The sequence below is a fragment of the Trachurus japonicus genome, chromosome 5 (assembly GCF_045865225.1).
Source record: "Trachurus japonicus isolate A0001 chromosome 5, Traja_1.0".
Classification (NCBI taxonomy): domain Eukaryota; kingdom Metazoa; phylum Chordata; class Actinopteri; order Carangiformes; family Carangidae; genus Trachurus; species Trachurus japonicus.
This window is the reverse complement of record NC_140911.1, coordinates 29750291-29765497: the sequence shown is the minus strand read 5'-3', so window position 1 is coordinate 29765497 and position 15207 is coordinate 29750291. Positions and strand designations below refer to the sequence as shown.

At 39.7% G+C, this 15207-nt stretch overlaps 2 protein-coding genes across 4 annotated transcripts; one reads left to right on the top strand and one right to left on the bottom strand.

The window, feature by feature from the left end:
* Positions 1–101: 101 nt before the first annotated feature.
* Positions 102–9782, bottom strand: eno1b (enolase 1b, (alpha)). 3 transcript variants are annotated; one of them, XM_085777288.1, is made up of 12 exons: positions 9701–9782; positions 8205–8299; positions 7916–8011; positions 7264–7322; positions 7086–7155; positions 5867–6000; positions 5516–5738; positions 4665–4862; positions 3686–3887; positions 1471–1579; positions 1151–1209; positions 102–508 (listed from the first exon to the last, which is right to left on the bottom strand). In XM_085777288.1, the coding sequence occupies exons 2-12, from the start codon at positions 8287–8289 to the stop codon at positions 439–441; spliced, it is 1305 nt and encodes a 434-aa protein (XP_085633414.1). In that variant the 5' UTR covers positions 8290–8299; positions 9701–9782; the 3' UTR covers positions 102–438. The 3 variants fall into 3 exon arrangements, with proteins under 3 accessions (XP_085633414.1, XP_085633415.1, XP_085633416.1); XM_085777289.1 differs by lacking the exon at positions 9701–9782 and adding an exon at positions 8455–8590; XM_085777290.1 differs by lacking the exon at positions 9701–9782 and adding an exon at positions 8433–8456.
* Positions 9783–10627: 845 nt separating this feature from the next.
* ppil1 (peptidylprolyl isomerase (cyclophilin)-like 1) lies at positions 10628–13749 on the top strand. Its single transcript, XM_085777287.1, has 4 exons — positions 10628–10820; positions 11699–11853; positions 12684–12752; positions 13459–13749. The coding sequence occupies exons 1-4, from the start codon at positions 10765–10767 to the stop codon at positions 13677–13679; spliced, it is 501 nt and encodes a 166-aa protein (XP_085633413.1). The 5' UTR covers positions 10628–10764; the 3' UTR covers positions 13680–13749.
* Positions 13750–15207: the final 1458 nt, after the last annotated feature.

Here is a 15207-nt window from a genome sequence, read left to right as displayed (position 1 = left end):
GAATGGGAACAACTGTCACTTCTAGATGTGCAAAGCCAAAGATTTCCCTCATTCAACCCCACAAATCCCACAACAGCTAAATAACAAATAATCACAAAAGATTCTGTCACTAAGAAAACTTTTCTTTTTTATTATTCACGTTTCCAAGTGCTGCTGTTGTGATTGTAATTAGTCAGTGCTACCAATAAATATCTCTCAAGTTACAGTCATATCTATTATTTTACTCCAAATTAAAAAAAAACGTTGAACACCTGCTTGTAAAGCATCACAGTTCCAACAACTACAGTTCTTTCTACACATGTATTACCACCACTGTTGGTATGTGAACAGGCCTACATTAGTTATCATTTCTTGATTGTATTCTATTATTTCCCAGTGTGTTTTCATACATTTGTATGAGTGAATCCATTAGTATGTGAAGTCATCTTTTTCAGTTATTCACTCAATCACTGGTTTTCTGAAGTTCTTGCCAGCAAAGCGAGCCTTGTCTCCCAAATCCTCTTCAATTCTACAATGAAAGAAAAAAAAAACAGTTAGTTTATGTTTTATTTTACAGCAGGAAGGTTGTTTGCTTTATGTAAATGATTGTGTGACTGGTTTAATTTCAAATGGGATCATTCAGATTACAGAGTGGGGATGTGTGAGGTTGTTATGCACAGTCAGTGTGATGTATGTTCCCATCAGTGAACAGCCAGTTATCACCTGCATCTGTAGCATAATACATCAGCACTATAGGTGCACATGTGCAGTTGAGAACAATCCAGTTCCAAAGGAAAGAAAACATTTGACTGCAAGATTAAACATATTGTACATGAAACATTCCCTGCTGTCTCTTCTGACTGGCAGCATGTTTAACAAATCTTCTGCAGGTAATACACATGACTACCTCACTCAACCCCACCTCTAATAACCTAAATTATCCATTTGAAGCTCTATAGTGTTATACTGTAGAGTCAAATAGAAAACACAACACAGCTACAAAGTGAGATCAATGCACTGACTGAAACAGATGAAACAATATAAAATGTTTGAATCAGCGCAGAAAAGTGTGGTAGCTGTGGTTTAATTTAGCAAAGAAAAGGTATAGCATATTCATTTATTTAAATGGCACAATTGTGACAAAATTTGTGTATGCGAGAGAATAACTTACCGAAGAATCTGGTTGTATTTGGCCAAACGCTCCGAGCGACAAGGAGCCCCAGTCTTGATCTGAAAAGATGTATGCAATGATGTCACATATACAGTATATAATATAATATTGTGTAAATCCATTTCTGTTGGATCTGTTGTATTTATACTCTGGATGATGTCATCATCTTCGACACAATGGGCAAATAGTAATATGTTCCTGTCGCTACTTCTAACATAATGAGGATAGGATAATAAACTAATGTTCAACACAAATTACAGCCACACAATTTCAACAAAACTGATCATGAAACTGATGCACTTCAAACCATCAGAATGTACCTGTCCAGTGCACAGGCCGACCACCAGATCTGCTATGAAGGTGTCCTCGGTTTCCCCAGAGCGATGGCTGACCATCACACCCCAGCCGTTCTCCTGGGCCATCTTACACCTGTGAGGAGGAGGAGGAGGAGGAGGAGGGTGGACATTTTGCTGAGAGGTCATCAACTCCTAGATAGTGGGCCTGTCCCATTTCTCCACACTTGGCTCAGTGCGCTTGGTTACGCACACACTTTGGTGACGTTTTGCCGGCGGAACGTATATTTGCATATAGTGTGCAAGCATGGATTAAGTGGCCAAGCGTGTGAGGGGAGATTTAAAAGCAATCGGGACACACTTGACAAGTGCAGCCTGTGCCATTGCGCACACTAGCATAACTATGACACACACAAACACACAGCACAGCAACAGTTTTAATCAACAGTGCTGCTGGATCACAGTCTCATCTACACCAAAAGTGTCTCTATGCGCAAGATTCAAATCATAAATGTGTAAGCCCAACTCCGTAAGTAAATAAAACAAACAAGAAAAACGAAAAACATAAAATAAAAACATGAACAGAGCATGATGAATATAAAATATGACATTAAAAAGTCATAATTATGAGATAGAAAGTTAATTTCATTTTATTGAGATTAATTCAGTCGCATTTCCTGAACGTGACTTGTGGCTCCCGGTGACGGCGGACTTCACCGTGGTGCATTGTGGGATTTATACTTGGCCAAATACCACTCGGATGCGGTCTTACCTTAAAGGGACAACGAGGAGTTTTGGAAAAGCGAAGCGTTTTCACACTACATTTATGAGCCTCCGCGCGCACCGTACATTTCTTTGACCGGCGCAAGACAGACTCATGTTTTCATTCATCAAGAATTAAAGTCAGAGGTTCGAAGACGATCGCATACCGTCGTAGTTCCGACCATAAACGGCGATTCGGCGGCGTTATTCTCATGACTCGCCACGAAACCGAAAGTAAAGAAACGCTGGTCGGCTCGACCAGCATTTCCGCCACCACTAATAATAACAAAATAACGATAGAGACAAAACGATATATTTATCGAAATTGGGCCCATTAACAAGTGTGGGTAACGTAGATTCATCCACATTAACGTGAGACTTTTTTATAACCAAATAGAAACTCCTCGTTGTCCTTTTAAGTGTGGGTAAAGTGCAAATCAAGCGCGCTACACTTTCGGTCGTTGGAGAAATGGGACACACTTACGCATTGACACTAAGCCCATGCACACCAAGTGCCCAAGTGTGTAAGTGTGATTGAGTGTGCATATTGGGACAGGCCCATAGGCTTTCTGCACAGCTCCACTACTTCCTGAACTTAAAGCAGAAGAAAGTGATATATTTGTGTTAATATAAGTCTTAAATAGTTATATCTTCCGACAGCAATCACTTACATAGAGTGTTTGGTCTGAAACACGGGTCTGTCAGTCACTCTGCTCTGCTCTGAGCCGAGGAGAAAACATTTATCGTATCCTACAGTTTTTATCCAATGAGGAGAGAGAACGGCATGCAGGGCTGTGTGTGCAGCCAAGGGACGCCGTGAATGTGGCGACGTAGGGACGAGGACTGTTATGGTGCGTTCAAGGAAATTCGTATTTTTCCGACCGTGAACTCGTACCAGTTCGATCTGGTACGAGTTCACCGGTCGGAAGTTACGAGTGGCCGTTATAGTGACTTTCACCGGTAAAACAGGTCGGAAAAACACGAGTGGGTTGCCTGGAACGCTACAAAGTCGTAAGTCGTGACTTGAAGCTGTAATTTACGATTTCAAAAGCCTGCCTGGAACGCAGCATTAGCGAAAACGACCGGACCACTTACTTCTGCTTTAAACAAGCTCCTTTATTTCCTGTCTTACATTATTGGACAAACTGATTAGTCCAGGTGTATCTGACCATTGTTGTGACTGAGGTCAGAGTCAGACACACCTGGATTAACCAGTTTGTCCAATAGTGTTAGACAGGAAATAAAGGAGCTTGTTTAAGTTCAGAAAGTAGTGGAGCTGTGCAGAAAGCCTAGTCACATAATCTTGAGTACCTGAGTAAAATGGCAGGTTTTTTTTTCAATTAAATATGACATTGAGTCCGTGTTTGCATGTTTTGAGCTGAAAGGAGAGGTTATTTTATTTTGCTTGTCACATTCTGGCCATTTTAGTGGCACTACGATGAGCTCAGGTCAGGTGTGGGTGGCATGGACATGGACTTACGCTCTCATGGACTCGGTGACTGAGCCGATTTGATTGACTTTCAGCAGCAGACAGTTACAGGCTTTCTCCTCCACAGCCTTGCTGATGCGAGTGGGATTGGTCACCGTCAGGTCGTCTCCAACGATCTGGATGTCTGTGGTGTCGGTGAAGTTGGTCCAGGCTGCCCAGTCGTCCTGGTCGAAGGGATCCTCGATGGAAACAACTGTGGGGGAAAATATGCAGACATTCCTCATTTCACAGTTAAACCTTGGTGATTACATTCGAGCTGTGATCACCAGTTTCCATCAAAAGTCAAAACCCCAAAAGGCTGCTGCTAAACACACAGATGAAGATTTAAATAAATATCTGGCTTTTAGATTTCCTGTAGACTATAAAGGTGATGAAGTCACAGCCATGGACCTGTTTATAAGTTACTCTCTACATGTGTTGCTATGAAAACAAACATCAGTATCTGCAGATATCCAACTAACATTTTTGACATATTCTTAAAGGGATAGTTCAACATTTTGGCAAATTCGCCTATTGCCATAATCCCTTTAGTCTTAGGAGTAGGTTCATTACCTTTAATTGTTGGTGCAAGCTGCTTTTAGATCGGCGGGGCAGAGACGCGAGCTGCTCAGCTAACACTATGGAGGTGTATGGTATTTTCAACTTTCCCTTCCTGAGTGACACCTTTTAGTGCAAGCAAGCGAACCTGCCACTGTTTTTTCATTACTTTATATATTCAACTGATCATCAATAATGAGGAGGCAAAATCAAAGTAAAGACATTCACCTCCACAGCGGAGTTACTGCTGTCGGGTGCTGCATTGATGTTTTACAGTGGAGTGTTGACAACAGTATCCTCTTAAAGGAAGAACACATTACCCAACACCTGCATCCCTTTGCTTCGTGAGCCTGAGGTGGTGTGGGCATCATCACTGCATTGTGTGCCATAGCCCTCCCTGTGATAAACAATGTGTAAAAAGAGAAGGCGTTACCTGGATAATCCTTTACAAAGCTCTTGTAGAGATCAGCCAGCTCGTCAGGAGTGATGTAACGGCCCGGGTCGTCAGGAGACTTGAAGTCCAGGTCGTATTTTCCGTCCCTGTAGAATTCTGATGCTGCCACATCCATGCCAATCACCACCTCGTCTGTATAGCCGGCTTTGGCAATGGCCTCCTTTATCAACTCCAAAGCTACAGGATGAAACAGTAAATATGAGCATCCAGTTTTTTTTACTGATAAAAGGACTATCAAGTGCTGTAGGTTGTCTGTATTAGGGATGTCATGATTATAAATTTTCTTGGTACGATTACTGTCAGAGAAATAATCATAATTATCACGATTATTCTGATTATTATATTCAATAATTTTATGAACACTATGAATGTGTAAAATCAAATATAGTCAAAATATAATTGCATTACCAATTATATAAACAAATTATTTTAGCAATTATTAATCCTTAAGAGAAAATGTTTTAAGTATTCAAATGTTTGAAGATTTTTAAAATCTTTTATTTTATTACAAATGAGGCACTTACATTTAAATTCCTACCAGTCCAGTGTTACATTAGGTAAATTTACATTAACATAATTTAACCCAGTTACTGTGTATTTACCTTTACTCTGGGGTACAAAGCAAGGTGGTTATCCCGCAGGTAATGATTCATATCGTTCATAATTTTTGCGTAACTTTGTTTACATTCCGTGTGGTTCCGACATAATCTTTTTTGGAAAGTGACGGTATTTAGGAACCTTTACAATTAAATAATTGTGGCATTTTATACCGCGATTAATTGTGAAAACAAGTAATCGTGACATCCCTAGTCTGTATCCTTAATGTTTACCTTCCTGGTTTTCCAGGATGTTTGGAGCAAAACCACCTTCGTCACCCACGTTGGTGGCGTCCTGTCCATACTTCTTCTTGATGACGTTTTTCAGGTTGTGGTAGACCTCGGCTCCGATGCGCATGGCCTCTTTGAAGGTGCTCGCGCCAACGGGCAAGATCATGAACTCCTGCATGGCCAGCTTGTTGCCCGCATGAGAGCCGCCGTTGATCACATTGAAGGCCTGGTGCAGGTGGAGAGGGGAGAAGTGAGAGGTGGCTGTCATCACAATCAACTACAGTAGGTGAATTGTATTATAATGAAAATGGGGAAGAAAAAAAAAACGTATTTATGTGGTGCATAGATCCTCACCGGCACAGGCAGGATGACCTCGGGGTTTCCGGCGAGGTCAGCAATGTGACGATAGAGGGGGACTCCTTTCTCTGCTGCGCCGGCCTTGCAGACAGCCAGAGACACACCCAGGATGGCATTGGCACCAAATTTGGCTGTTTGAAGAACATAAAACATCAAATTTACAACCAGAGACAGAAAGAGATCCAGACAACTGCTGCAGTCACACAATGTGTTTGCACAGAGAGATTCCTACAACTCTGATTTGAGGATGGTGACACATTGTTCATAAATAATAACCCCAGTTATTATTTGGCCTTGTCCTGGCATCACTTTAAAAGGGATATTTCAACATTTATAAACATTTATAATCACTATAGTTTTAGGAGTAGGTTCATTACCTGTCGGTGCAAGCTGGTTTTAGATCGGCGGGGCAGAGACGCAAGCTGCTCAGCCGACGCAACTAAGGCTCATGGTATTTCCACGTTTCCCTCATCAAACTAAATACACAATCCAACAACTCCAAAACACTCAAATGGACAAGTTGTGATGTGCACATTCGCCACTCTGTGTGTAGTTCCGGCTACGCATTTGCCTCGAAAACAACTCCGTCTCGTAACGTCCCGTTATTATTTCATAGCGTGGTGAATGTGCAGGTCACAACTTGTCCACCAGAGCATTTTGGCATTGTTGGATTGTGTATTTTATGAGTTTGATGAGGGAAACTCGGAAATCCCATTAGCCTCCATAGCGTTAGCTGAGCAGCTTGTATCTCTGCCCCGCCGATCGAAAAACAGCTTGCACCGACAATTAAAGGTAACGAACCTACTGCTATGACTATAGGGATTATGGCAATAGGTGAATTTGCCAAAATGTCGAAATGTCCCTTTAATAGGCTGAATTAGCTTCTTTGAGTTACATGTTGAATTTATAGCTGTTAATCACATGTGAAATCAGATTAACAAACTGCTGTTTATTTGGGAACATTCATCTTTTCTATGTTGTGCGTAGCTCTATCTGATTCTATTCTATCCGTTAGAACTTCCAGAGGCCTCTTCCCAAAATCTCATATTCTCTGAATTTTCATTTGGAGGCTGATATGAACCTGTGTTTCAGACCCTCTAACTGACCCCAGACAGCACCACAGGACCTGACCCAATCCTAGTAGCCCTTTTTGGTGTCATGGGGGGGAAAACACATGTTACTCTATTCACAAGTCAGGATAAAAGTTGTCACTTACATTTGTTCTCTGTGCCATCCATGTCAATCATCATCTGGTCAATTGTCTCTTGCTCAACCACAGACAGATCCTGGAGCGACAAGGAGGAGAAGTTAGGGCTCATTAGCATTAGTATTACAATGATTAAGAAAACTTTATGACCACAAGTAAAAAGAGAGCACGGGGATAATGTCCTTACTTTGCCAACAAGTGCAGGTGCAATAGTTGAATTGATGTGATCTACGGCCTGTGAGACTCCTGCAATAGAAAGATGATCATTGTGATTATTTTTGCAAATTATTTTGACAAATACTGTACAGTCCTAAATCCACATATTTTTCAACACATGCAACTTCATTCTGAAAGACATGTGTCAAACCATGCACCAATGTTGATCTTAAAAAAAAAAAAAAAAAGGATTTAGATACTGTTTCATTGCTTTTATTCAATCCCTTGTATTTGCAGCACTGGGGTGAGAGAGCATGCTTTCACAGGCACTTTACCATGCGCATCATATCTGCCCAGTTTCCAAAAGCATTCATGTTATTAAGTGGCAGAGTAATCAGTTGTTGTAGTGTCACATGGACAGATGTTTATGTTTAAATTAGGAAGGACAGGCAATTGAAACTCACTAACCCTTTCACATCTGGCAAAGAAGAAGAGGGAGAGAATAGAGAGTAAAGGATGGAGAAAATGAGTGTAAAATATAGTGTTCTTCCTTTAAATTGACCTGGGTGTCAATCTGTAGATTATTATAAATAATGGTAATAACAATAGCTTCAATTGTGGTAAAGATGTATTAACATGGAAACCACACCTGTCTTTAAAGAAAAGAAAGATGATGTACAAACCTTTGCCAAGGTAGCGGGACTTGTCATTGTCCCTGAGCTCCAAGGCTTCGTAGATTCCAGTAGAGGCTCCACTTGGTACAGCAGCTCTAAACAAGCCTGGGGAATGGACAGGAAACATTTACAAAATACCAAATTAAATAAAAAAATACCGATTAACACACTGTAATCAAAGTAACGCAACAATTACCATTAACTTTAGCATATTACTGGATGATATCAGTGGTCTTATAGAGGCACATTGACAATAATTCAGAAAATTAAAGTAGAAATTTAGGACATCTGGACATACCTTTGTCAGTGTAAAGGTCGACCTCTACTGTGGGGTTTCCACGAGAGTCAAAGATCTCTCGAGCGTGGATCTTGACAATAGACATGGTGCTGGACCTTGAGATGAGACAAATTTAAATTGTTACTATCTGGGGGTTTCTACACAAACATGGACTGCAGTCAAATAAAAATTTACACATGCATATCTACACATCTAAACTCAAAGCTATCAAAACATCTATTTCCTTACTAGTGAAATACGTCTGGCGTACCTCCTTTACTCTCTTTCGTCCTTGAAGCTTACTCACAAAAATATCCTGACCTGGCTGCAAGCTTAGGAGTGCTAACAGACATGCTACCATCCTAATTGGATTAGAGTCCTCATCTGATTAATCACATGACAGTATGGATGTAGAAATGACTGCATCTGTTGAAGCAAGCTTAAACTGGTTGTTATTGTAGCTAGCTTCTGTTGCCGTTGTGAAATGTATGTGGATTTCTAGGTTGTACCAGTCATGACTGAATTTCTGTCATAGAAACGACAGATCTGCCATGAACCACGGGACATGATATCCCCAATAATCCTTCTCTCTCATTTACTTGCCAGATAAACAAGCATACTAACTAAGCAACACATTGACTCTTTTTGCAGACTGAGCTGCACGACAGCTAGATAGGTAGATAGATAGATAGATAGATAGATAGATAGATAGATAGATAGATAGATAGATAGATAGATAGATAGATAGATTTCAATTCAATGTACAATGGCTGAGAGATTACAGTTATTTAGAACTGGCCTGAAGTGGTATGACATTAGATTTAAACAAAAAGACAATGAATCTACTATACAATTGGCAGCCGTACAACATCAATATATGAAATGTATTATTAATGGCAATGGTAACTTATGGTACTGCACAATGTACTTCCTCCCAATTCTTTCTCTGTCTTTTAATTTTCTTAATTGTCACTATGTATCTGAAATAAAGAATTAGTAAAACATAAATATGAATTACTTTATTAATCCCCAAAGGTAAATCCATTTGTCTGTCAGCTCATCGACCATTTGCAGAAGAATTTAAATCATACTGGATATATTTGGTTTATCTTCCAAACTCTAGAGGGGAGAGTCAATTCAAAGTTTTACTATGTTCATATTATTGACTGTTTGTAAAATCACTGCATGACTGAGAGTCTGAGGAGTTTTCACTAAAGTATTAGGATCAGTCACGCAACTACAACTGTTACATGATCATTATCTAAGTCAAATACGTGGGTCTTTAAACAATAAAATAGAGTATGAACATCTACTATGAAAATGTGACAGCGCTCGTTGACCGTGCAGCGTGGGTTTGAACAGGTTAAGTTAGCTAACCAGCTAACTGAAGTGAACACAGTTAAGTCTTCATCCAAAACTGCAACGAAACTCTGTTGACAACCATGTTGAGCACAAATTAATGACTTATCTACATGACAACAAGGGCGGAGACAGGATAAATAAGTGACAGACAGTACCTTGGTGTTCACCGGAGAAGATGTAAGTTAAGTAGAGGGAAGTTCCTAAGTTCCTTCTTCCTAGATCTCCTTCCTCTTCTCTGGTATTATGGGCTGTTGGCAAACCAGTTTACAGCTGCAGCACCGCCGCCCACTGGACTGGAGTCTGGCTCAGGAGCCGCTGTGATTTATTTACCCTGCAAAAGTCGCCTGTGTTTATCTGTGCGCTCAGTTTTTAATGTAACTTACACCAGACAACACTCAAACTATGGCCTGGTGTTCTTGATTCCATTTTTGATATATTTTATTGAGTAGCCTATCTGACAATTTCTTTTCCGTTAGTTTATTTCTTTACTCCTAACCTCTGCTAATTCCACTCTCTCTTTTTATTCATAATATAGATTTCCAATACATTATGTTTACAAAGAAAAATGCATTTTATCAGAACTGAGAGGCTATCAGATACAATACCACACAACTAATCATTGTAATCTGTAAAGTCCCATGCACAATAAAAAATAATGAAGAATAGCATTTTGCAACATTTGTTGATTAAAAAAAAGGTTGTTTTTTATTTTTATTTTATTTGTTTTACTTCTAGCTATTCTTTTTTTATGCTAATTTACAGTCTCTTTTTATTTACCGTCTGGTTTGGCATTTTTATTTTTTTCGTTGTACATGTATGTGACAATGACAATAGGATAATCTATTCTTACTTACACATGAAGAATTTCATTAATTCATTCAATTTCACTTATTTTGGTCGATACAACTGATGAGCCTCAAGTGTTCAGTAATACCAAAGAAGGTAAATAGAGTATCTTTGGTAATACATCGGATTAGTGAAATGGCAGTCAGTTGTTTTATTACAAAAATAATGGCAGGGAAAGTGTCAGACCAGCAGGAGGCAGCCATGAGTCGCAGCCTTCCTGTTGCCTGCAGAGGAAATGAGCGGCAGCCACAGAGGAAGAAACGTCCCCGTGTTTTGAATGAATGTGCTGCTGCTGCTCTGGTGAATTGCTGCCTTCTCATTTGACGACTACGGTTTGTTTGGACACGAGTGGAGTTCACAGTTTGTAGTGACAATGTCAGGAATACCTCCGGACACCTGGCAGCCGCCAACAGTTTCTTTTGAGACGACGTGAGTTTTTATTCAACTCCCTGAATGCTAACTCTGCTAGCTAGCTCCCAGTTGAGTAACATGAAGTCTGCTGGCTAGCTGCTGGTGTTAGCCTGGTCTCTGGCTCGTCTGGTTTATTAAAGGGATGTTTCAACATTTTTGCAAATTTCCATAATCCCTACAGTTTTAGCAGTAGGTCCATTACCTTTAATTGTCGGTGCAAGCTGTTTTGAGATCGGCGGGGGAGAGACGCAAGGTGCATGGTATTTCCACGTTTCCCTCATCAAACTAATACACAATCCAACAACTCCAAAACACTCTCGTGGACAAGTTGTGACCTGCACATTCACCACGCTATGAAATATTAATGTATGATTATGTAACATTACACACATGAAGCAAATACTATCTGAGATAGATAGATAGATAATTTATTAATACAGACTCTGGGTCCAGTTAAAAACACAAGACAGCACAGGAAAAGACATCAACAGTAACAACAACAATACAACAACAAATGTAGTTTCGACTACGCATTTACCTCAAAAACAACTCCGTCTAATAATGTTCCATTATTATTTCATAGCGTGGTGAATGTGCAGGTCACAACTTGTCCAGAAGAGTGTTTTGAAGTTGCTGGATTGTGTATTTAGTTTGAGAGAAACATGGAAATACCAATTACTTATAACTACGACCTACTCCTATAAAACTATAGGGATTGTGGCAATAGGAAAATTTGACAAAATGTTGAAATATCCCTTTAGCGTTGATGCCTGATTTCTGCCAGGGCCAACGAAACCTGTAAACTCTGGTTCTCTGCTTTGGTTTTTTGTTGGCTTGGTGTGAATGTGTCCTGTAAACTACCAGCCTGCTTGACCACATTGCTGACTGTGTTGCAGGATGGGGACGGTGGTGGTGGAGCTGTACTGGAGACACGCTCCCAAGACCTGCAAAAACTTTGCAGAGCTGGCGAGGAGGGGATACTACACCAACACCAAGTTTCACAGAATAATCAAAGACTTCATGGTGCAGGGTGGAGATCCTACTGGGACAGGTGATTATGTCACCACTGTGACTGTGCACCTACCATTGTCTATCACTCATTTGTCATGGTTTGAGCCAGATTCCCTTGCTTTACATAACAACCTTACATTTATGCTAATCTGTGTTGATAGTTCTAGGTCAATTGGTACACATCCTTTTAACTGCTTCTAGTCAGTGCTAACCAGTAGAGTTAATTCACACCCATGAGGCTGCACATATATATCATATCAATATGTGGCCTTATAAAGAAGTGGGGCCCTTTATTGGCTTTGCAACTAAATCCATGTGCTGATATCAACAGATGCTCATTGAAATGGGCCTTGAATAATAGAAATGAAGCGCTACCAGATAAACAGTTTGGCACTCCACTCATGTGTCATTAAACCACAGAAGCAGAAGGGGGCGCAACATGATGATGTCATTAATAAAACCTCAGATGGTGGAAATTATGTGGAAATAGTGATGGAAATATATCATTTCTGTTAGTTTGATCCAGCTGTTTTTAGATGAGTGGAAATCATTGAAATGATTACGCAAAATTGTGGTCAGCTCAAATGATTGCGATCAGGCAATTATGTGATAATTGTGACAGGCCTATTTATCTATGTAACGCCAAATTACACAGTCACAAAAAATGGAAATATCCATGTTAAAAGTAGTGATATTTCTGTCATGGTGCGTTTCCAAAATTATGGCAAATTCTACCCTGTTTCAATGTGTTGCTACTTTCAGATTTAACTGCTGCGGAAATAAAGACTTAAATAATTGTTAGATGCAGCCCTAATGTCTTTTTCAGTTTTCTCAGTTGAGAGTAAATTGTGATCTCTGTATTCCCAACAGGTCGTGGTGGTGCCTCCATATTTGGTAAACAGTTTGAAGATGAGCTGAACCCAGAACTGAAATTCACAGGTAATCAATCACAGTGGAGAATAGCAGTTGATCAGAAGGTGGTAAATGTGGGTGAGAATTTAGGCTTAAAGTGATAGTTCACCCAAAATTCAAATTTCACTAATTTTCTACTCACCCCCATGTCGACTGTTGGGAGAGGTCCTCCGTGCCTTCTCAGAGTTACAGCGGGGCTCACTTTTCTTTGTCCAAAAAGACACACCAAAAAACATCCAAATACCTCAATTCTGCTCGTCTGTAATGTCCCTCTTGTATTGAAGCCCCGACATGAGAAATTGTTCCGAAAAAAATTAAATAAGTCTATATTTTAAGCTTGTTTGTAGCGGAAGCTCCCAGTGTCTCAGTTCACTGCTCTGCCTGTGTCAGAAAAGTGAGCCCCGTTCGCCACCGTCATATGGACATGCAGTGCTGCACCGAGCCCCCCTGTAATTCCGAGAAGGCACGGAGGCCTCTGAAACTTCTCCCAGCCCTTAGTCGACATGAGGATGAATAGAAAATGAGTGAAATTTGAATTTTGGGTGAACTATCCCTTTAAAAATAAAGGCTCTTTCTTGGCTACTTTTTCTGATTTTCTTGAAGTCTGGTTTTAAGTAACCAACACAGTGTTACTGATGTGTGAGTGTGTTACTATTTTATATCAATGTCCTGCTTAAAAGTGATAGCAAGTCACAATTTTCAAGTTTCTTATTTCTTTTTTGTGTTTGTTTAGGTGCTGGTATTCTGGCCATGGCCAATGCAGGACCAGACACCAATGGAAGCCAGTTCTTTCTGACTCTGGGACCCACCCAGTGGCTGGATGGAAAGCACAGTATTTTTGGAAGAGTATACCAGGGCATGGGAGTGCTGAACCGGATTGGGATGGTGGAGACAAATGGTCAAGACCGTCCAATGGATGATATCAAAATTCTTAGAGCCACTGTACCCAATTAAGATGCTGTAGATTTTTTTTGTATCAATGGTTTGTAATTTTTTTAAAATAAATTCCTGATAAATTTATAAATATGATGATTAGTTGTTTTTTTTCATGAATTTGACACTGGTAAACTATGGAATAGATCAAAATGATGCAGCACTCATTCTAAATAAGTGATAAGTATCACTTATAAGTCTATAAGTCTAAAGTATATTGTAGAGACTAATGGCACAGCATAATTTTTTCTGCAGTATTATACTCTAGGTATTTTACTGAAAATAATAAATGAGTGCATGATAAGTAATTCAAATCAAATGAGTAAATATGTTTTATTAGTAGTTTATAAAGAATTACATTTTCTATTTTCTCTACTTAAATTCTAAGTTTATAAAATAGTTTAGTTCATCTAATTATGAGGACATAGGACATAGACACAGGATTTCATATTATTTCGAAGTTCGAAAAAGAAGCTGTTAAAGCAGATATCAGTGGAATGTTTTTGTTAATATAAGTCCTAAATAGTCCTCTTTTCCGTCAGCAATCACTTACATGAAGTATTTCAGCCTAAACACGAGTCTCTCCGTCACTCTGCTCTGCTGTAACCCGAGGAGAAAATTTTCCTTGTGGGATACAAGTGTTATCCAATGAGGAGAGAGAACGGCATGAAGGGCTGTGTGTGCAGCCAAGGGATGCGCGTGAATGTGGTGACGTAGCACGAGGACCAATTGATGCCTGACAAGGGCGGGGGCTGCTAACTCATGGTGCGTTCAAGGAAACTCGTACTTTGTGTTTTTCCTTCCTGTGAAGTCATACCAGTTCGATCTGGTACGAGTTCACGGGTCGGAAGTTACGAGTGGCCGTTATAGGGAACTTTCACAGACAACAGGACGGTAAAAACACGAGCTACGGGTTACCTGGAACGCTACCAAGTCGTAGTTGTGACTTGAAGCTGTAACTTACGGTTTCAAAAGCCTGCCTTGAACACAGCATTAGCCGAAACGGCCGTGCCGATGATATCTGCTTTAAGCTTATAAATGCCTACCCTTTATCTGTGCCATTAATTTACCCTGTCAAGTCATTTATGATTCATAATGCTGCCAAAAATAGAACAGTGTGTGTTCCAGGGTGAGTCTGAGGTGATGTCCAAAATATTTTTGTAAGAGACCCCCCATTAATTCTCAGCAGTAATTCATGATGAATCATTTATTGATGTGCCCACATATTGCTTTACTCTAACTCACATTAAAAAATGATAAAAATGAAACATCTTTATTGCCTTATGTATTTTATTATACAAATGTCAACTTGTATAAAGACAAAAAATATATCAAAAAACATTTCTAGTAGAGGAGTACAAAAGAACATAAAAAACAAAAAATACTATGTAGATAGAAAAGTAAAAGTCGTTTTTAAGGCACAAAAGGATTTGTATTAAAATTCAAGTGACAAGTAGTTTAACAGTCATTTTGACAGCCTGAGGATGTATATTCTTTTGACCTAATATGTACCTCTGTGCTTTTAAAAATGATGTAGAAAACATTTAGA